This window comes from Marmota flaviventris, chromosome 11, assembly GCF_047511675.1.
Source record: "Marmota flaviventris isolate mMarFla1 chromosome 11, mMarFla1.hap1, whole genome shotgun sequence".
Taxonomy (NCBI): Eukaryota; Metazoa; Chordata; class Mammalia; order Rodentia; family Sciuridae; genus Marmota; species Marmota flaviventris.
In genome coordinates this window covers 22,955,245-22,978,422 of record NC_092508.1, presented here as the reverse complement: position 1 = coordinate 22,978,422, position 23,178 = coordinate 22,955,245, and the positions used below count along the sequence as shown (strand labels likewise).

The following is a 23,178-nucleotide window of genomic DNA, read 5'->3' as shown; positions in this document are numbered from 1 at the left end:
TCACTAGCAGTCAGAGAAATGCAAATCAAAACCACCCTAAGATACCATCTCACTCCAGTAAGATTGGCAGCCATTAGGAAGTCAAACAACAACAAGTGCTGGAGAGGATGTGGGGAAAAGGGTACTCTTGTACATTGCTGGTGGGACTGCAAACTGGTGCGGCCAATTTGGAAAGCAGTATGGAGATTCCTGGGAAAGCTGGGAATGGAACCACCATTTGACCCAGCTATTGCCCTTCTCGGACTATTCCCTGAGGACCTTAAAAGAGCGTACTACAGGGATACTGCTACATTGATGTTCATAGCAGCATAATTCACAATCGCTAGACTGTGGAACCAACCCAGATGCCCTTCAATAGATGAATGGATAAAAAAAATGTGGCATTTATACACAATGGAGTATTATACAGCACTAAAAATGACAAAATCATGGAATTTGCAGGGAAATGGATGGCACTAGAGCAGATTATGCTTAGTGAAGCTAGCCAATCCCTAAAAAACAAATACCAAATGTCTTCTTTGATATAATGAGAGCAACTAAGAACAAAGCAGGGAGGAAGAGCAGGAAGAAAAGATTAACATTAAACAGATACATGAGGTGGGAGGGAAAGGGAGAGAAAAGGGAAATTGCATGGTAATGGAGGGAGATCCTCAGTGTTATACAAAATTACATATAAGAGGTTGTGAGGGGAATGGGAAAATAAATAAGGAGAGAAATGAATTACAGTAGATGGGGTAGAGAGAGAAGATGGGAGGGGAGGGGAGGGGAGATAGTAGAGGATAGGAAAGGTAGCAGAATACAACAGTTACTAATAGGGCATTATGTAAAAATGTAGATGTGTGACCGACGTGATTCTGCAATCTGTATTTGGGGTAAAATTGGGAGTTCAAAACCCACCTGAATCAAATGTATGAAATATGATATGTCAAGAGCTTTGTAATGTTTTGAACAACCAATAAAAAAAAAAGAAATATCTTAATTGAATCACCATATCATAATGACATATTTGGAATCAGGTGCAATCAAAGATCTAAAAATGAAGTTCAAGGTATTCTCAAGTAAAAAAAAAATCCATTCAGCCTAATATGTTTGGTAGAAAAGTTAGGCAGGTTTATTGGCTATACAATATAGCAAGGATGAAAACTTCAGCTTAAAAATTCATAATTTGTCTACCCTGGCTTTTCTTCTATCTGATGAAATTTCAGGAACTTTCACTGAATGAAAGTCACAAATGCCTGAGAAGCCAGTGAAGTTACTGATTGGCTTGGAAATATTTATGTGTGTCTTAGGATAAGAAGACACATTTACAGGGCAGCTATTATGAAGACAAACAACAAGTGTTGTTGAGGATGTGGGGAAATAGATACACTGATATACTGCTGGTGGGACTGCAAATTGGTACAGCCAATATGGAAAGCAGTATGGAGATTTCTTGGAAAATTGGGAATGGAATCACCATTTGACCCAGCTATCCCTCTCCTCAGTCTGTATCCAAAGGACTTAAAAACAGCATACTAAAGGGACACAGCCACATCAATGTGGGGTAGGGAGAGGGAGCATGGAGATATAGATGAACTCTAGGTAAGGGCAGCAGGGTTGGAGGGGAAGAGAGGGGGCATGGGGTTAGAAATGATGGTGGAATGTGATGGACATTATTATTCAAAGTACATGTATGAAGACACAGATTGGTGTGAATATACTTTGTGTACAACCAGAGATATGAAAAATTGTGCTCTATATGTGTAATAAGAATTGTAATGCATTCCACTGTCACATATAAATAAAAAAAATTTTTAAAAAAGAAGAAAAAAAGAAGACACATTTATAATGATGTTGCTGTACTGTCACCAGTATCATTTCTGCCAAATTTGTGGTCTTTCTATGAATGCATGAAGAAGGGATTTCTGAGTATCCACAATAACATATGACAGCATAGGAGGTGGGAAAATTTCATAGTGAGTGTTCATCTCAGTGATATCAAACATAGATGAAATATATCAAATCATATAAGAACTTCAGAAAAGAGCAGTGCCACATAGAAAATGAATGTGAACATATTCTCTGAGAGCTATACTTTAAAACAACAGTCTTTATCATGGGCAAGACTTCAAAATAGACTTAATGATTATGAAAATCTTCTAGATCCTATGGACTACATATGTGCAGTTGCCCATAATCTATCTTTGTAATGTGTATTTTCATGTTGAATTTTTTTTTCTTTTTTTTCATTCCACTATTTTAAGTTAACATCATTATTATATTTTTAGTATTCACTGTCCTTTGTATTTCATCTTCATATGATTTATAGTATTGGACGTCAAAATTTTGTGAAGATTTTTAGATAACTAATTCATTTTACACAGTTATTTTTTTAGAAGTTTGGCTTTGCAAAAGTGCATTAAAACATTATTGACTTTGTATATAAGCATTGCAAGTTTGTAAAAACCTTGAAACTTCCTAAATAAATGAATTGATGTCCTTTTTTATACATGTGTATTTGTGAAAAATGTTTCTTGAGATTGTAGCTTTTGGGTGACTATATATGTGTTTGTGTGACCCATCCTGGTTTTTGATTGATTTCATCAAAGATTGAGATTGTTCATGATGGTACTTCATATGATTACAGTTATAAAACTGTGTGCACATAACTACTAACTATAGTGGTATATATTTATATCTTTTGCTTTTTGAAAATATGATCTTAGTTGTTGATGGACCTTTATTTTATTTATTTGTTCATATGTGGTGCTGAGAATCAAACGCAGTGCCTCACACATGCCATGCAAGTGCTCTGCCACTGAGCCACAACCCCAGCCTACCTTTTGTTTTTAACCTATTATGAATAAGTTTGTCTGTTTACATCAGTTATACCTGTACAACTGTACTTAGTATACCTGAATGTTTATGCTAATAAAAATGTTTGTTATTGTTGCCTATATTATTGTGTAAAGTGGCCTTTGATGTGTTCTGTCATGATATTGTTTCTTAAATCATTTAAAAAAGTAATAAATATCTTTTTAAAGAGTTAAAACATTTTTAGAATTATATTTTTGGGATTTTGGTCCTTCAGGATCTTATACCTTAGGAATTTTGATCATTCTGGATTTCAGCACTTGAGTTTTTTTTTTTTTTTTTTTGGGGGATTATGACCCAAACCTCATATTTCAGTGCAGTCTTCCTCCACCAAATAGGGCGTTACCAAATGATGCATGGTAACTCCCTATTTCCATGCATGTTCTTGCCTTAAGCTTGCCTCTCCCTATCTTTAAGCCTCTGCTTTCTACCCCTACCCTTGCCCCCAGCACTTGGTACTCTCTGCCATCTTGTATATGTTTTATTTAGTCATCCATATTCTGTCTTCATTCATATGACTGTCACATATGAGGGCAGACACTTGTTTGTTTTCATCAGTACTTTAACCCTAGGGATTAAAATAGTCCCTGGCATCTAATATTTAAGAAAAATTGTTAAAAAATGAATGAATGAATGAATGAATGAATGAATGAAAACCTATGTGTACCACTAATCAGAGCATTTATGTTTACAGAATTAATAATTTTACATTTTTATTTCAGGAGCAGAAAACAATTCTTCCTTCAAGGCATGCAGTTCCTGAAGTAATAGAAGACTTTCTCTGCAATTTTCTGATCAAAATGGGAATGACCAGAACTCTTGATTGCTTTCAATCTGAATGGTAAACAATTTTGTGGGTAAATAGTTCTCTAGAAATGGTAATAGCATTTACTGTGTGCATGTTCAACTGCCTTAAAAGACTGTGAAGTGATGCAATTTACACAGATAGAAACCTTTCCTATCTTCACCTTTGAAACTACAACACACACTCATATAAACATGTAGGTGCACAGATACACAATCCTGTATAGTTGCCAAGAAATTTTATTAAACATCTTTCTAAAATATTCAAATTTATATAGCTTTAAAAATATTAAGAAAATTGAATATCTCCTGGAGTTATATAACAAAAATATTTTTATGAAATATTTTCCTACTGTTTTTGTGTAATTACTAATGGTGTTGTCTCCTACACTAACATTCTGTTAACAGTACTACATTGCTTGCTTTATGAATTGTTAAACAACTGCCTTTCCCATCTTATGTACCTGATTCTTTTTGAATGTATAGTCTTTCCTTTAGAAGTAAGGGGCATTGTATTTTCAAATATTATCTAAAAATAAGATTTTTCTGTTATAATTGAAAATTTAAGTAACTTACTGATTATGAAAATCAGCAGGCATGCGGTTTTATTCCTTTGCTAATAACAATAAGGTCACCAGGCATATTTTTGAATTCCTGGCATTCTTTAAAATAATAATATTAAATGACTGGATTTGAAATATTTTTGATTTTTAATAATCATTGTATGTTGTAGAAAGAGAGAAATAAAATATGCATATATAAGATATATACAGATTAATCTATACTGTTTTGGATTAAATCCTGATTTTTAAATGTTGAGGTAATTTGCAATTTTTACTAATCTGGTTGTGATATAATTCTAATTTTATGTTTTTTTCACATCTCATATACTGAGAACATGCATATAAGAATAATTGGTTTCATTGTTTAATCATACTGAATGTGAATAAATTTAATGAGAACCAATTTTTATTAATACAGTCTAAGAAAAAAATTGAGTTTGGTGGTAGAAAAATAATACTGCTTATTTTAAAACTGCAAGTTGTGTGAATGATTTAAAAACGTTCTGAAGAAATAATTATAGATATATTAGAAAATACATTTTTATAAATGTATGTCAGTGATTAATTTGCAAGTGATTAATTAAATGAGAAATTAATATGATTCAATTACTTTTTTGTCTTCTAAGAATGTGTGTTAGGAAGCATGGTACTTAACTTGTTAGGCCAGTGTGAAGTGTGAAATGATTCCCTTAGAGAAATATCCATCCAAATAGACTTTTAGTAATTAGATAATTGTTATCATCCTTTAAAACTGATCACTCTGAATTGATGAGATGACATTTTAGGAAACTATGTGATTATTGGGATGCAGTGTGATGTTGCATTTAGAAGGTAACAATTATGTACTGTGTCTTTTTATAATATAGGTTTAGTAATATTATAGTTAAGATAATTTTAACCTTATCTCTAGCTGCTAGTTTAAATCCCTAGCTGCTATATCTGCAATGTATTGGATAATTATTTCCCATGAAACATTTTCATTTTGATCAGAAACCTTTTCCTGTACTATGGGATATTTATGTATTATTTTCATCATTTTTCTTACTGTAAAAACCACTAGTATATATCTTTGCTTTGAATTCACTTGATCTTGCAAAAGGAAACCAAACAATGTTTTCCTGTTGTTAATTTGTGAAAAGCAAAAGAAAACAAAAAACTGGGCAGTAAACTTTGACTTATGTCTTTCAATTCTCAAGTAGTAAATCCTTTAAGTACTGAGTCAGAAAACTAAGCCCCTTTGGCCAAATCTGGCCTGCCCTCCTGATTTCGTAAATAAAATTTTATTGGAATATAGCCATGATCTAACTTTTAGGTATTTGTCTGTGACTGTTTTCATGCAACAAAAGAAAAGGTAACTAGTCACAACAGGGACTATATAGCCTGCAAAACAGTTTTTGCGATTTCTAAAATATTAAATTTCTGGCCCTTTTCAAAAAGAGTTTTCAATCCCTGCCTTTTATAATATATATGTGAATGTATTAGGAATTTGCTCTATGAATCACCAAAACATTTTCACTCTGGGGTTAGTCAATGCTATTTTTATGTCTATTTTAGGAATACTCTATGGAGAATGGTAATTTACCTTGGAGGAGGGCAAAATCAAAGAGCGGCATATGTCAGCCACCTCCCTTCCTAACTGGACTATTCTCCTGGCTGTTAATGTGTTCAGTATTCATTCACTCTTAATGTACATTCTTGGCTCTTCTTTGCCTTTCCCTTTTATTAGCACACTTTCTCTGACTCTTTCTCTCTTTCCAGCCAATGCTTTGAAAACAGTTTTTAATTTAGTCTTTCTTTATTTTTTGATTAATATTTTCATCCTTGGTTCTTTCTAATTTGGCCTCTTTTCCTACCATTTCAGTGAAGGTAGGGTGTTAGTAAAAATTCTATCAAAGGTAATAGGATGATTATTTATAACATTTAATTACTAATTTAATTTACTTATTATAGAAGAGACTGTAAATTAAGAATACTTTTTTTTTAGTTTATAAAGATATATGTTGCAGCTTTCAGCCAATAAAAATTGGCATAATATATAATTATCCAATTGTGGGAAGTATAGTTACAATTTTCTAGGGATAGTGAGGTAACAAAGGCAGAGCCTAGAATTAAAACTTATGTTGAAAAAGCCCTTACATTCCCAGTATTATAGGAAGTATATGTGGTGTTTTGTATAGATTACTGACTCAGTAAATACTACACAACTACTTGTTCCTTCATCATTTAAATCTATCAATGTTTCTTCAGTTGATGAGTTGGCTTTTGGTTATGTGTCACTTAAGAACTAAACACAGGAATGTTCTGACTCTTCTGTCATGTTAACTTGTAATTGTATTGTAATATGCTAAATTTGAGCCCTGTAAATATATTTTCATATATTTATGTACTATGATATCAAGAAGGTAGCCTTGTAGGTGAATATTAAGTTTAAAATCTAGAGTAAAAATACTAGAGCATTCATTAAATGTGAAGGGTTTAAAATACTAAAAGATAAAGCCTTAGGATTATCACTTAAAAATTTACTTTGTGTCATTTTATTGATATAATGTGTTCTTATGCATTATTTCACATTTCTCCCAACAGTTATATGTAGCAGATAGCTACTAACATATCATCAATTTTATGGATGAGGAAATGGTAAACTCATTCATCACTAGGACATCTGCCTTAGTAAATGTCAGCAAGTGGCAGAGTCAACTCAAGCTAGATGCATCTTAGAGACTATTCTTCTAACCACAATGCTAGATTGTAGAATTGTACAAGGGAGTCTTGAAAAAAATGAGAAAGATGCTTTCCAGCTTAACAAGAGACAAAAAATTTAAGAGATGTCTTGATTTTAGAGTTCAGATTTGTGCCTATTTTCCATGTTGGCCTGAAGAATCATAGTACTTGCATTGAACTTTTCAAATGTACTATATATGTTTCCTGTGAAGGGCCATCTCTCATGGAGTTGGCAATTCCAATATACTTAGTTTTAGCAGTAATTAAGAGATTTTTGCCTTTGTTGGTAAAATACTTTCCTAACTCTGAAAACAAGAAGAAAAAATTCTCATTTGATGCTTCTGTTTAAATGACCTTTTCCCTATTTTTTATAACCTATGTTGTATCATAGGTTATATATCCCGTCTAGTCTGACACTGTTTATATTTTTGCTGGTATTTTATCATGCTGTCTGTCTTTTGTGGTGGTGATCTAAAACTCTTTGTTATGTACACAAATATTACAAAAACTCTCTAATTTCTCATGAAAATGCATACCTATTCTCCATTTACATATAATTTCAAGTAGTTTATAGACTTATGGTAAATACAAAGCAGATTAATGTAATTTTATTGGCAGTTTTGTTGGGAATAAATTTTGTTTTCTAATAGTTATATAACAATATTTTTCTAAATGAACATTTTTTTCAGTCTTATTCTAATGATGAGAGAATAAGGAAGAAATAAAAGGGCCAGGGTATTTCTTTTTTTATTTTTATTTTTTCTAATTAGTTATACATGACAGCAGAATGCATTTCAAGTCATTGTACACAAATGGAGCAGCACCTTTCATTTCTCTGGTTGTACACGATATAGAGTAATACCACTCCTGCATGTCCATCTCATTCCATCATCTTTCCTATCCCCATGCGTCATTCCCTCCCCTTACTCCCCTCTGCTCAATCCAAAGTTCCTCTGTTCTTCCCATGTACCCCCCGTGCCCCGCTGACCCTCCATAATGGATCAGCATCCACATTTCAGAGAAAACTTTTGGCCTTTGTTTTTTTGGGATTGCCTTATTTTGCTTAGCATGATATTCTCCAGCTCCATCCATTTTCTTGCAAATGCCATAATTTTATTCTCTTTTAATGTTGAGTAATATTCCATTGTGTATATATATACCACAGTTTCTTTATCAATTCATCTACTGAAGGGTGTCTAGGTTGGTTCCACAGTTTAGCTATTGTGAATTGAGCTGCTATAAACATCGATGTGGCTGCATGTGTAGTATGCCAAGGTTATTTCTTAAAAATAAAACTGCAGACGGTCATCATTATACAAAATACATGTATGAAGATGTGAATTAGGTGTCAACATACTTTATATACAAACAGATATGATAAATAGTGGTATAAAGGTGTATTAAGAATTGTATGCCAAAAACATAAGAGAGCTCATATATAATGGCATAATTTGGCGTGAACATACTTTATATACAGAGTTACAAAAAATTGTGCTATGAATGGATAAATATGAATGTAATGCACTGCACTATTGTCATGTATGTAAGAAATAAAAAAATTGAATTGTAAAAAATAAAATAAAATAAAACTGTACATACATGCAAAACCAAAACAAAGCTAAAAATCTTAGGAGAATGTAGGGTTTTTTTTAGAATTGTATTTCTGGAGTTTGAGATTAAATTTTCCAACTACTTATAGTGACTTTGAAGTCTCAATTCTTCTTCTTTCATGCATGGAAGAAATTTTGTATGATGAATGACTTCTGAATGCCCTATGATAAATGTCATATGTTTGATTTTTGCTTCTCTTACCACATTTATTTTATTTACATGATATTTAATTTAGAGGACAACTGTTAAATAGCTTTTTGTCCTCACAGATATAATTTCATTAGTGAATTTTTTATTTCTGCACTACATAAAAGCAAGATGCTAAAAACCAATTTTATGGTTAGAAAAACTTTGTGGTCTAGTACTTCAGTCAACCTCTATGTCTTCTCTTTTGAGATAAGTATAAATCACATTTCAAAAACAGATAAAATATTGAATTTATGATTAAATGGTTACCTATTTTTTTAATAAATTGTGGTAAATAATACCATATATTGATATAACTATTTTAACCTTCAGTGTATTGTATAGGAGTCTTTTTGCAGGTATTTTATTATCAGATGGGATAAATATAAAATAGAGAACTACTTATTAAAATTTAATGTGAATTTATGGTTTGTAATATGAAAATACTAATTTAAAATATTTTTGTTACTTAGCTTACCTATAATAACCTTTGTAAGTATTGCTTTGTTAATACTTTTATTATGTAAATGTTTTTCTATGTTTGTTTTTTTATTATGCTTTATTGATTGTTGCATATAGTGATTATAATTCTTTAGAATCTATCAATAATTCTCTGATGTTTCTTTTTAGTGTATTGAGGAAAACGGAGAAAGAGTAGCACCTCCCCCTTTAACCACCTGCTGCTGTGTCTTCAGGCCTTCTTTCTTCTTACCTATCATAGATGATGAAGGTTGTTGTCTGTGTCCTGTACTGTTCTTATTAACTGTATTCTAGCTCCTCTCATCTACTCAAGGACATTATCCCTCCTGTATTTGTCTCTCTCTTTCTTATTATTTTTGTGCCTCTGTTATGGGTCATTCCCATAGGCTTGTTGATGTGTAATAATATCTCATACATTCTAAAAAAAAAGAAAAATGAAGCACCTGAACTTAATTACAGTTAAGTTCATCTTAATTTCCTAGTCTATACTTCAATGGCTTGTTTCCTTGAAAAAATTTGTTGCCACTTTCTTATTTCCCAACCCCTTTTATCCCAATGCTTAGCTGAGTAAACGTTTTTTTCAGTGACTTTCACATTGCCAATTCCAGGTATTTGATTCTCAGTACTCTTTCAAACTCCTAACAGCATTGTCACCAGTGCTTGTTTCTTCCTTATTCAAACATTTCTCCACCTGACCCTTGCCCGCAGCTTTCTCATAGTCTTGTATTACTTCACTGACCTCTCTTTCTTTTGAATTCTTGTGGTAGTTTTCAACTTTGAAATGATGGAGTGTTTTATGGGTCAGTCCTGGGACTTTATCATTTTTCTTGTTACATTCACTGTCTATCTAGTCTTTTCTAGTCTCATGAGTTTAAGTAGCATTTATATACTGATGGTTCTCATATTTAAATTGCCTATTTTGACATTTTCCCTGAACTCTTGACATGTATATCTAACTTTTATCTTCACTTGATTGCTAGACATGTTACCTTTACCACAAATGGAAACAGTTCCTTGATTCCTCCAATCACCCATCCTTACTGTGTTTGTCCCCACTTAGTAAATGGCTGTGTGTTGCATAGACCGAAACCTTGAAGTCATCCTTGACTTCTCTCCTTTTCTAATATCTGACAACATGCATCAGAGAATCCTGCTAGCTCTACCTGGACAGCACTTCTTATAATCTCAGCTGCTATCCACTTTGTTCACTCACTGTTCTGTCTCTCCTGGACTATTGCTGCAGCCTACTAATTAGTCTCTGATTCAATGCATTCTCTTCTCCAGTCTGTTTCATCCAACTTACTCATCTATCTATAAAATAAATCTGATCAGTGTTACTTGTTTCAAATCCTTCCCATAGCTTCAATCTGATTCAGAGTAAAATCTCTTTCCTTATTATATACCATGATGGTATTAGTACCTAGCAATTCATTAATACTTTATTTTAACAATATATTATGAATGTTAACATTTTAATTTATAAATGTAATATGGCAACTGATTACCATAAAATTCACTGAGACTTAATTTTTCTAATTGCATGTGAGTTAAGGTAATTTAGTGGAGAGAAATGACAAAATCATTTGTTTGATTTTTTTCTAGGTATGAGTTAATACAGAAGGGGATAACTGAACTTAGAACTGTTGGGAGTGTTCCAGATGTCTACACTCAGATTATGCTTTTAGATAATGAGAACAAAAATTTGAAGAAAGACTTAAAGCACATCAAACAGGCAGCTGAGTATGTTATTTTTAAATGACTATTTTTTTTTCCTTTTCATTTTGGACTAAATAAAAATGAGTTGAATAGAGTTGATGTGTAATACATGAGAACTTTTATTCTGGAGAGCTGAATTATATTTAAATTGTAGTTATAAAAAATGTGAAAAGCTTTACTAGCAAATTAATTAAACCAGATGACCAGAATTCTCACAATTGAAATTCACTGACAGAGTAGAATGCAGACTGTTGTGTAGGAGATGTTTCAATTTGCTATAAGTCACTTCCCTTTGTACTTGACAATCTTTTTTATAGCTTGTAAAATTTTCTTCCATGAAGATAAGCTAATTTCTGAAATAATAATGAAATTATAAAAAACAGAGTGGAAGAAAGGGGCTAGTTTGTTCTTAGTAGAAGAATTTAGATATTTGAAAAATCCCCCAAAGGAATAATGTAAGCCATGGACTTGGGGATGGTAGATTATCAGATGTAACAAATATACCATTTTGTTGGGTGATGTTGAAAATGGGGTAGGCTATGCATGTGTAGGGATAGGAGGCATATGAGACATCTTAGGATCTTCTGATTAATTTTTATGTGAACCTAAAACTGCTTCAGAAATATTATATTGACATGAGTGAAATTGATTCAATTGTATTTATATGTATAAATATGCTCTAATGAAACTCACCATTTTGTATTATCAAGATTGTTGCATGAAGAAAAATGAGAGAGAGAAAAATGAACTATCTATAATCTTACTCACCTGGCCAACTATTGTTTCCATTTTATTTATTTATTTTTTTTGGGTACTGGATATTGAACTCAGGGCACTCGACCACTGAGCCACATCCCCAGCCCTATTTTGTATTTTCTTTTGGGGGAGGTTCTCACTGAGTTGCTTAGCCACCTTGCTTTTGCTGAGGCTGGCTTTGAACTCTTCATCTACTGCGTAAACCTCCCAAGACATGGCCACTGTTTGCATTTTCTTAAACAGCTCTTTGAACTTTTCTCAGTGAATGTACATATATATGTAAATACATTTATGTATGTATGAATATATGTATGTGTGTGTGGGTAACTTTTAGATAAAGTTGTAATAATGCCTTATATTTTGTAACTTTTCATTCAATAAAAATGATAAACATATTTTTATGAACACAGATTTTATTCTAAAAACTTATAAAAAATTTCTGAAAGGAAATCTTTTTTTTTTTGGTAATTTCCTGACATAAATTTATGTACAGAGGAGAAACTTATCAGAAGCCAAATTTTTCCACATTTTTTTCCTCCTAAAGTTAATGGAAGACAAGCAGTTCTGGGGAACAATAATAAATAGTACTATTCTGGCAAAGAAATATGTGAATATGTTGACAGGGGAGAATTTACTCATGTGAGCCAATGTTATATGAAAAAAAATCATTGCTTACATATGGAAGAAAGCTCATTATTCATTCATTCATTTTGATTAAACATTTAAGATGAGGCTTTCTCTGTTCAAGAATCACATTTACGCTAAAACTACCTTAACATGACATATTATAATTATATATTTTTAAGATATATGAAAAATATTTAATGAGAAGAAACATGACTGAATTGCAAAATAAAGTAAGCATTTAAAGTAAGTTTCTACTTTTAAAAAGTATCAGTACATGAAAAATAATTTCTATGATTATGTATTCAATTATTAGGAATGTGTAGAAATGTTTTTGCCAGGTTTGTTTTTGCCCAGTATATATATTTCATATTATCTGTGGATGTGCTCTGTAGAATTTTATATTTTATATAGTTTTGTATGAATGATTCACCACAATATGTTTCTAGAATTATCATTCCCTCTATTTTTGGTTCCATATCTCAGAAATGGTCTACTCTTTGCTTGGACATTACAGTGATTTTGAATAGGTACCTTGTGAGTATACTAGAAATTTTACAGAACATTTTCAACAGTGATGCCTGGCATACTATTTTAATTCCTCATTTCCTTTGAATTATGGCTTGAGTTTGCTAGTTTTCTTTTGGAGAGATACAGACTCTTTATGTAGTGCGTTTTACCACTGTAGTATTAAATAATCATTGATTGCTGGATGTTTATTGAATACTGCATTTGAAAATAACAATCAAAATTATGTAAACTATCACTCATGCAAATTATTACTTTAATGTTAAAAGAAGCCATAATTAGAACAGTTGCCATTCAATTGACATTTTGCTTGTTTGCTAAAATATAAAATTATAATTTTTATTTCAGTGGTTCATGTTTATTCCTTAATTTTATCTCATTCAGTATATTTAAAATCTTAACAAATTAGAAAATGAAAATATGTATTTGCTTCAATCTACCTGACATGGTAGATTTGAAGGAAAGCGGCTTGACTCTTAAAGATGTTTAATTGTTACTTTGTTGAGTGAATATTAAGGATGATAAAGTACATCTCAATACTTTTAGTGAAGTAACCTGATACATTCTCAGAAAATGTAGAATGAAATTTTGTAAAAAGTTTCCCAAACTATGTCTTACCATGCTACAAGCTTGCTACAAATTGTAATGTTTCAACACCTAGGATTTTCAATTTGACATATGAGCATATTTTTCCAATAACAGTTAGTGATAAATATGATTCTCTTGATGGAATCTGATCAATGTTTGCCATTTTAGGATTAGGCTGTTTCTTTTTTTTTTTTTTAATTTTTTATTGTGGGTTGTTCAAAACATTACAAATTTCTTGACATATCATATTCCACACTTTGATTCAAGTGGGTTATGAACTCCCACCTTCACCCCATACACAGATTGCAGAATCACATCAGTTACACATCCATTGATTTACAAATTGCCATACTAGTGTCTGTTGTGTTCCACTGCCTTTTCCATCCTCCCCCCTCCCCCCTCCCCACTTCTCCCCTCCCCTCCCCTCCTCTCTCTCTACCTCCTCCACTGTATAACCCTGAGGGTCTCCTTCCATTACCATGCAATTTTCCTTCTCTCTCCCTTTCCCTCCCACCTCTCATCCCTGTTAAATGTTAATCTTCTTCTCCTGTTCTTCGTCCCTACACTGTTCTTAGTTACTCTCCTTATATCAAAGAAGACATTTGGCATTTGTTTTTTAGGGATTGGCTAGCTTCACTTAGCATAATCTGCTCTAATGCCATCCATTTCCCTGTAAATTCTATGATTTTGTCATTTTTTAATGCAGAGTAATACTCCATTGTGTATAAATGCCACATTTTTTTTATCCATTCGTCTATTGAAGGGCATCTAGGTTGGTTCCACAGTCTTGCTATTGTGAACTGTGCTGCTATGAACATCGATGTAGCAGTGTCCCTGTAGCATGCTCTTTTTAGGTCTTTAGGGAATAGACCAAGAAGGGGAATAGCTGGGTCAAATGGTGGCTCCATTCCCAGCTTTCCAAGAAATCTCCATACTGCTTTCCAAATTGGCTGCACCAATCTGCAGTCCCACCAGCAATGTACAAGTGTACCCTTTTCCCCACATCCTCGCCAGCACTTGTTGTTGTTTGACTTCCTAATGGCTGCCAATCTTACTGGAGTGAGATGGTATCTTAGGGTGGTTTTGATTTGCATTTCTCTGACAGCTAGAGATGTTGAGCATTTTTTCATGTACTTGTTGATTGACTGTATGTCCTCCTCTGAGAAGTGTCTGTTCAGGTCCTTGGCCCATTTGTTGATTGGGTTGTTTGTTTTCTTATTGTCTAATTTTTTGAGTTCTTTGTATACTCTGGATATTAGGGCTCTATCTGAAGTGTGAGGAGTAAAGATTTGTTCCCAGGGTGTAGGCTCCCTATTTACCTCTCTTATTGTTTCTTTTGCTGAGAAAAAACTTTTTAATTTGAGTAAGTCCCATTTGTTGATTCTAGTTATTAACTTTTGTGCTATGGGTGTCCTATTGAGGAATTTGGAGCCCGACCCCACCGACTGTAGATCGTAGCCAACTTTTTCTTCTATCAGACGGCGCGTCTCTGATTTGATATCAAGCTCCTTGAACCATTTTGAATTCACTTTTGTGCATGGCGAGAGAAAGGGATTCAGTTTCATTTTGTTGCATATGGATTTCCAGTTTTCCCAGCACCATTTGTTGAAGATGCTATCCTTCCTCCATTGCATGCTTTTAGCCCCTTTATCAAATATAAGATAGTTGTAGTTTTGTGGATTGGTTTCTGTGTCCTCTATTCTGTACCATTGGTCCACCCGCCTGTTTTGGTACCAGTACCATGCTGTTTTTGTTACTATTGCTCTGTAGTATAGTTTGAAGTCTGGTATCGCTATACCGCCTGATTCACACTTCCTGCTTAGCATTGTTTTTGCTATTCTGGGTCTTTTATTTTTCCATATGAATTTCATGATTGCTTTCTCCATTTCTACAAGAAATGCCGTTGGGATTTTGATTGGCATTGCATTAAACCTATAGAGAACTTTTGGTAATATCGCCATTTTGATGATGTTAGTTCTGCCTATCCATGAACAGGGTATATTTTTCCATCTTCTAAGATCTTCTTCTATTTCTCTCTTTAGGGTTCTGTAGTTTTCATTGTATAAGTCTTTCACCTCTTTTGTTAGGTTGATTCCCAAGTATTTTATTTTTTTTGAAGATATTGTGAATGGAGTGGTTGTCCTCATTTCCATTTCAGAGGATTTGTCGCTGATATACAGGAATGCCTTTGATTTATGCATGTTGATTTTATATCCTGCCACTTTGCTGAATTCATTTATTAGCTCTAATAGTTTCTTTGTAGAGCCTTTTGGGTCTGCTAGGTATAGAATCATATCATCTGCAAATAGTGATAATTTAAGTTCTTCTTTTCCTATTTTTATGCCTTTAATTTCTTTCGTCTGTCTAATTGCTCTGGCCAGTGTTTCGAGAACTATGTTGAACAGAAGTGGAGAGAGAGGGCATCCCTGTCTAGTTCCAGATTTTAGAGGGAATGCCTTCAGTTTTTCTCCATTCAGAATGATGCTAGCCTGAGGCTTAGCATAGATTGCTTTTACAATATTGAGGTATGTTCCTGTTATCCTTAGTTTTTCTAGAGTTTTGAACATAAAGGGATGCTGTACTTTGTCGAATGCTTTTTCCGCATCTATCAAGATGATCATATGGTTCTTATTTTTAAGTCTATTGATGTGGTGAATAACATTTATTGATTTCCGTATATTGAACCAGCCTTGCATCCCAGGGATGAATCCTACTTGATCATGGTGTACAATTTTTTTGATATGTTTTTGTATCCGATTCGCCAGAATTTTATTGAGGATTTTTGCATCTAGGTTCATTAGAGATATTGGTCTGTAGTTTTCTTTCTTTGAAGTGTCTTTGTCTGGTTTAGGTATCAGGGTGATGTTGGCCTCATAGAATGAATTTGGAAGTTCTCCCTCCTTTTCTATTTCCTGAAGTAGCTTGAAAAGTATTGGTATTAGTTCTTCTTTAAAGGTTTTGTAAAATTCTGCTGTATACCCATCTGGACCTGGGCTTTTCTTAGTTGGTAGTCTTTTTTGTGGTTTCTTCTATTTCCTCAATTGATATTGGTCTGTTTAGGTTTTCTATATCCTCCTGACTCAATCTGGGCAGATCATATGACTTAAGAAATTTATCTATGCCTTCACTATCTTCTAATTTGTTGGAGTATAAGGATTCAAAATAGTTTTTGATTATCTTCTGTATTTCTGAAGTGTCTGTTGTGATATTGCCTTTTTCATCCCGTATGCTAGTAATTTGAGTTCTCTCTCTTCTTCTCTTCGCTAGCATCGCTAAGGGTCTGTCGATTTTGTTTATCTTTTCAAAGAACCAACTTTTAGTTTTGTCAATTTTTTCAATTGTTTCGATTTCATTAATTTCAGCTCTGATTTTAATTATTTCTTGCCTTCTACTTCTTTTGCTGTTGTTTTGCTCTTCTTTTTCAAGGATTTTGAGATGAAGTATGAGATCATTTATTTGTTGGTTTTTTCTTTTTTTAAGGAATGAACTCCAAGCAATGAATTTTCCTCTTAGAACTGCTTTCAGTGTGTCCCATAGATTCCGATATGTTGTGTCTGTGTTTTCATTTATCTCTAAGAATTTTTTAATTTCCTTCTTGATGTCTTCTATCACCCATTGATCATTCAGTAACCTATTGTTCATTCTCCAAGTGATGTATTCTTTTTCCTTCCTTCTTTTATCGTTGATTTTCAGTTTCATTCCATTATGATCAGATAAGATGCATGGTATTATCTCTACTCCTTTATATTGTCTAAGAGTTGCCCTGTGACATAATATATGATCTATTTTTGAGAAGGATCCATGTGCTGCTGAGAAAAAAGTGTAACTGCTTGATGTTGGGTGGTATATTCTATATATGTCAATTAGGTCTAGGTTATTAATAGTGTTATTGAGTTCTATAGTTTCCTTATTCAACTTTTGTTTGGAAGATCTGTCCAGTGGCGAGAGAGGTGTGTTGAAGTCTCCCATGATTATGGTATGGTGGTCTATTAGACTCTTGAACTTGAGAAGAGTTTGTTTGATGAACATAGCTGCACCATTGTTTGGGGCATAAATATTTATGATTGTTATGTCTTGTTGGTGTATGGTTCCCTTAAGCAGTATGTAGTGTCCCTCTTTATCTCTTTTGATTAACTTGGGCTTGATATCTATTTTATTTGATATGAGTATGGACACTCCTGCTTGTTTCCGAAGTCCATATGAGTGATATGATTTTTCCCAACCTTTCACCTTCAGCCTATGTATGTCTTTTCCTATCAAATGCGTCTCCTGTAGGCAGCATATTGTTGGGTCTTGTTTTGTGATCCATTCTACTAGCCTGTGTCTCTTAATTGGTGAGTTTAAGCCATTAACATTTAGGGTTATTATTGAGATATGGGTTGTTCTTCCAGCCATATTTGTTTATTTCTGTTACTAAACATGGTTTGTTTTCCTCTTTGATTATTCCCCCCCCCTTTACTGTCCTACCTCCCACTGTTGGTTTTCATTGTTATTTTCCATTTCCTCTTCCTGTAATGCTTTGGCAAGGATGTTTTGAAGAGATGGTTTTCTAGCTGTGAATTTTTTAAACTTTTGTTTATCTTGGAAGGTTTTAATTTCATCCTCCATCCTGAAGCTTAATTTCGCTGGATACACAATTCTTGGTTGGAACCCATTTTCTTTCAGTGTTTGAAATATGTTATTCCAGGATCTTCTAGCTTTCAGAGTCTGTGTTGAAAGATCAGCTGTTATCCTGATTGGCTTACCCCTAAATGTAATCTGCTTCCTTTCTCTTGTAGCTTTTAAAATTCTCTCCTTATTCTGTATGTTGGGCATCTTCATTATAATGTGTCTAGGTGTGGATCTCTTATGATTTTGCACATTCTGCGTCCTGTAGGCTTCTAGGATTTGGGATTCTGTCTCATTCTTCAAGTCTGGGAAGTTTTCTTGTATTATTTCATTGAATAGACTTCTTATTCCTTTGGTTTGGAGCTCTGTACCTTCCTGTATCCCAATGACTCTTAAGTTTGGTCTCTTAATGTTATCCCATATTTCTTGGATGTTCTGCTCATGGTTTCTTAACAGTCTTGCTGAGCTGTCTATGTTCTTTTCCAGTTGAAATACTTTGTCTTCATTGTCTGATGTTCTATCTTCTAAGTGTTCTACTCTGCTGGTAGTATTCTCCATTGAGTTTTTAAGTTGATTTATTGCTTCCTGCATTTCTAGGATTTCTGTTTGTTTGTTTTTTATAACCTCTATCTCCCTGTATAGTTGATCCTTTGCTTCCTGGATTTGTTTGCGTAATTCGTTGTCGATGTGATCTTTCATTGTCTGATTTTGCTGTTTAATGTCTTCCTTGATACTCCAGATCATCTGAAGCATGTATATCCTGAATTCTTTATCTGACATTCCATCTGCTGCAGCTGTTACCTCTTCTAAAGTTGCATTGACCTGCATTGCTTGTGGTCCTTTCTTTCCTTGTCTTTTCATACTGCTTGCGTATCTTTCCTGCAGGTGCGGGCGGCGGCACTGCTCTCTCCTTATTCCAATTGGGGTGTCGTGGCTACCACGCCGGCAGGTCACTGGGCCTGTTCTGGGAGCTGGCGGCGGCTCTGTTCTGCCCCTACTCCAATTGGGGTGACGAGTGTACCACGCCGGCAGGCCACTGGGCCTGATCCGCTGGTCGGTTGCAGGTTTGCCTACCCTGCAGGCGCGGGCGGCGGCTCTACTCTTCCCCTACTGCAAATGGGGTGACGTGTCTGTCATACCGGCAGGCCACTGGGCCTGTCCCGCTGGTCGGTCGCAGATCTGCCCACCTTTCGGGCACGGGTGGAGGCTCTGCTCTGCCCCTACTCCAATTGGGGTGTCGTGACTACCCCGCCTGCAGGACGCTGGGCCTGTTCCTGGCACGGGCGGCGACTCTGCTCTGCCACTACTCCAATTAGGGTGGTGTTTGTACCACGCCGGCAGGCTCCTGGGCCTGATCCGCCGGTCTGTTGTAGGTCTGCCTACCTTGGAGGCGCGGGCGGCGGATCTGCCCTGCCCCTCCTACCACGCCTGCGGACCCCTGGGCCTGATCTGCAGGTTGATCACTGGTCTGCTCACCCTGCGGGCACGGGTGGCGGTTCCGCTCCGCCCCCACTCCAATTGGGGTCACGTGACCACCACACCGGCAGGGCCTGATCCGGGCGTGGGAGAAGGATCTGCTCTGCCCCTACTCCAGTTGGGGTGACGTGTGTACCACACTGGCAGGCCACTGGGCCTGACCCGCCAGGGTGTCACAGGTCTGTTTACCTTGCACGCTCATTCGTCACAGTGCGAACCGCGGCTCTGCCCTGCCCCTCCTACCACGCCCATGTACCACTGGGTCGCGGGTCTGCCCACCTTGCGGTTGCGGGTGGTGGCTCCGCTCCGCCCCCTCTCCAATTGGGGTCATGCGGTCACCACGTTGGCGAGCCGCTGGGCCTGCTCCGGGCGCTGGCGGCGGCCCGGCTCCTTCCCTCTGGCTCGACGACAAATTGAGGAGACTCGGTTGACTGTGCCTCACCCCCCCTACCAGGAGACCAACTGCTTATGTCACCACTGGTATTGATGAAGTTCCCTCCTCCGCCGCTTTCTGCAGACATCAGATCTCTGCCATGTTGGTATCCTATGCGAATGGCAGCATTTCGTTCCCCTTGCCGGGCAACCAAAGCACCGGGTGAGTCCTGACCGGCCCTTAGCAGGACCCGGACCGAGAAGCAGTTTCCGCGGGCTCCTAGCCCCGGGCCAGGGAAGTTCCGGGAGCCGGAACTCGGCCGCTCCGTGCTCGGTGTAAGCTCCTATAAATGTAAGCTCCAAGAAGCAGTCCCCGCGGGCTCAGTTCCGGGAGCCGTAATTCGGCTGCTTAGTGCTTGTTGTATGCTCTGGTAGGAGCAGGGTCCAAGAAGCAGCCTCCGCTGGCTCAGCAGCCCTGGGCCAGGGCGGTTCCGGGAGCCGGAACTCGGCCGCCTCGCGCTCGGTATTCACTCCGATAAGATCAGGTTCTAAGAAGCACCCAGGCGCTGAACCCTAGCAATCTGTCTGCAAGCCGCAGGCGAATTGCAGCCTGAAATTACCTGTTCTATGGCTGAATGAGCTGCGGTCAGTCGAAAACAGGGGTGGTGACGTCAGTTTACCAACATGGTGGCTGCTGGCCTCCTCTGTGGTCTGACCGGTGTGGAGAACCGAGATGGACCGCTTCCTTCCCCCGTCTCGAACCCAGAATTCAGCCCTGAGTACGGTGCTTGCGCGGCTGGCAGAAACTGCAGCGCTGTAACCCTGTGTCTCTATCCCAGCGCACGCTGCAGATTGTAGCCGCGGGGCGATTTGCTGAATAAGCAGTGTTACCCTCCGTGCGACAAACCTCTCACGTTTGAGTCCCCGTAGCTGATCCTCGTGCGATGGAAATCCTTCCTCCAGGTTCCGGAGCACCCCACTATTGCTGGAAATTCCTAACAAGATATCCTTTAGCCGTCCTGACTTGTCATACTCCCACACAGTGAAGCAGCACACGGGGGCAATGCACTCCCCTCGCCGCCATCTTCCTTAATTCTAGGATGTTTCTTAAGATAATTTTATAAGTACAATATTTTAGAAATATTTAATATTTAAAATGCAAAAAGAGTTAGTTTACAGATATGTCATATATTATCCTAGTTTGTACTGGTAGCATTTAATGAACTATTGAGAAAACTGAATAGAAATTCATAGCTATAAATTTAGTATGCATCTGAGAGAGAGTAACCATAGAAAGAGTAATGAACATAACTATCTAACTTCTAATATTCTGCCACTTATTAACTCAGTTTTCTTATTGTTAAACTGGGAGTAATTATGGATAACATTATTAAGTCCTAGAGAATGATGTGATAATTAAATGAGACAATCTATGTTAAAGAGCTGTGTGAAATTGCAAAGTGCTTTGAAATGTCACTTATTACTATCAATATCTCTAAAGGTTGTCATCCTAGGTTTTAAAAAAATTGTCACATCATTAATATTTTTGAAGTTCAGCAATAATGGAGTATGGAAGAAAAAATAAAAGAGGAAATATTTCATGCTAAAATATCATTTGAATTTCTGTAATTGATTTGAGGGATTGTCCATGGTATAAGTATTCTCAATTCCCGAGCAATAGTGTTTCCCCTTATACTTGCTACAAATAAAAATTTTTACCTAAAATACTAAATTTGGGAAATAATTGTTGAGAAATGTTTTTTACAGTTTATTTAAGGAGAAAATTATTACTAGAAAAGATTTATTATTATAGCAAAGGCAAAAGGATATTACATTTTGGATACTGGTAAGTGATATGTGATACTCTTTCTTGCAAAAGGAGAGTATAACTTCAGTTTCTAATGAAACATGGACTAATTGTTTTCTTAAATGCAGAAATCTAGGAGTAAAGTGATCAGCCTCACATTTGCAGAGAATTAGTGATTGGATGAAAACTAGAAAATATAATTAGAATTCTAATATCTTTCACAATTAAGGCAATACTTCATAAACTTTATTTGAAAATTGACATACTAAAAGATTCAGATTAGTCTGAGGTCCATAAGTAACTACTTTGAATTTTAATTAGAAACCTGTTTGCTTGATCTTGTTGCCGAATTTCATTTACATTTTATGTCTTTTTCTTATAAGATAGACAATGTGCATAAACTGAGTTTGATAACTTCTGAAAGAGCCCATGTACTTGTTCTTTAACTTCCTGTAGTATGGCTTTCATATCACCTTTTCTCACATGGCTTTCTTGAACACTGAAGTACTCTTTGCTGATGAATATAGAAGTCTCTTTTCCTTTTCTGTGTTCTATTTTTTATCCCTATCTTCTCTCATCTTCTGTGGCAGCATGCTGTTCTGCCCCTCTTTCTACCTTTCAATAGGCTCCTTTTACTTTTCTTGCCTCCACAATGTTTATACTCTGTTAGTCCAATAAGATAACCACTGACCAAACACATGTAGATATCAACAAACTTAACAATTATCAATGGTAATTGCTAGGAAGAAAAGTAACATAGGCAAAAGAGACAGAGGTCAGTGGGGGTGCTTTTCCATGTAGGGTGGTGGAGGAAGTCCTCTTAGATATCTGAAGAGACTATGGAAGGCCATGTGTAAATTGGGGAGATGGAGTTCTGGTCATGGTAAATAAAGGGACGTGTAAAGAATATGTAGTTTGGGGTTGGGGTTGGGGCTCAGCGGTAGAGCACATGCCTAGCACGCGAGGCTCTGGTTTGATCCTCAACACCACATAAAGATAAATAAGTAAAATAAAGGTATTGTGTCCAACTACAATTAAAAAATAAATATTTTTTTTAAAAAGAATATGTGGTGGGGACAACTTACTTTGCTAGAAGAGAGTTAGCATGGAGGCCATATTGGTTTCACCAAGTGGGTTAGTAATAGGCCCCTTTGATAGAACTTTGCTTTTTTTTCTTTCTTTGAGTGGAATATGAAGCTAAGGAACGATTTTGAGTGGAATCATAATGTGAGCAGGCTTCTGCATGGAAAATAGACTAGGTAGAAGGACATTATGGAAACAGTGAGAACAGTATATTTGTCATAACCTTATGGATTGATTTAACTGGTTAACTGCATAGTAATAATTAAATCAGGCAAGCTTCATATGGGACAATTAGGTTCTTTCAAGGACAACACTTGCTGACATTAATCTCTGCATTATTGCCCCCATGTAAACTTTGGTTCAGAACAGATGACTGATCAGGTATTGTGTCTAGAATAACAC

General features: G+C 35.9%; 1 protein-coding gene across 1 annotated transcript in view; it reads left to right on the top strand.

The window, feature by feature from the left end:
- Window positions 1-23,178, top strand: part of Spag16 (sperm associated antigen 16) — a 957,641-nt gene that overhangs the window by 30,576 nt on the left and 903,887 nt on the right. The window contains exons 4-5 of the mRNA XM_027941762.2: window positions 3,576-3,694; window positions 10,821-10,958. Coding sequence (XP_027797563.2) covers window positions 3,576-3,694; window positions 10,821-10,958 — 257 coding nt within the window. The remainder of the gene's footprint in view (window positions 1-3,575; window positions 3,695-10,820; window positions 10,959-23,178) is intronic.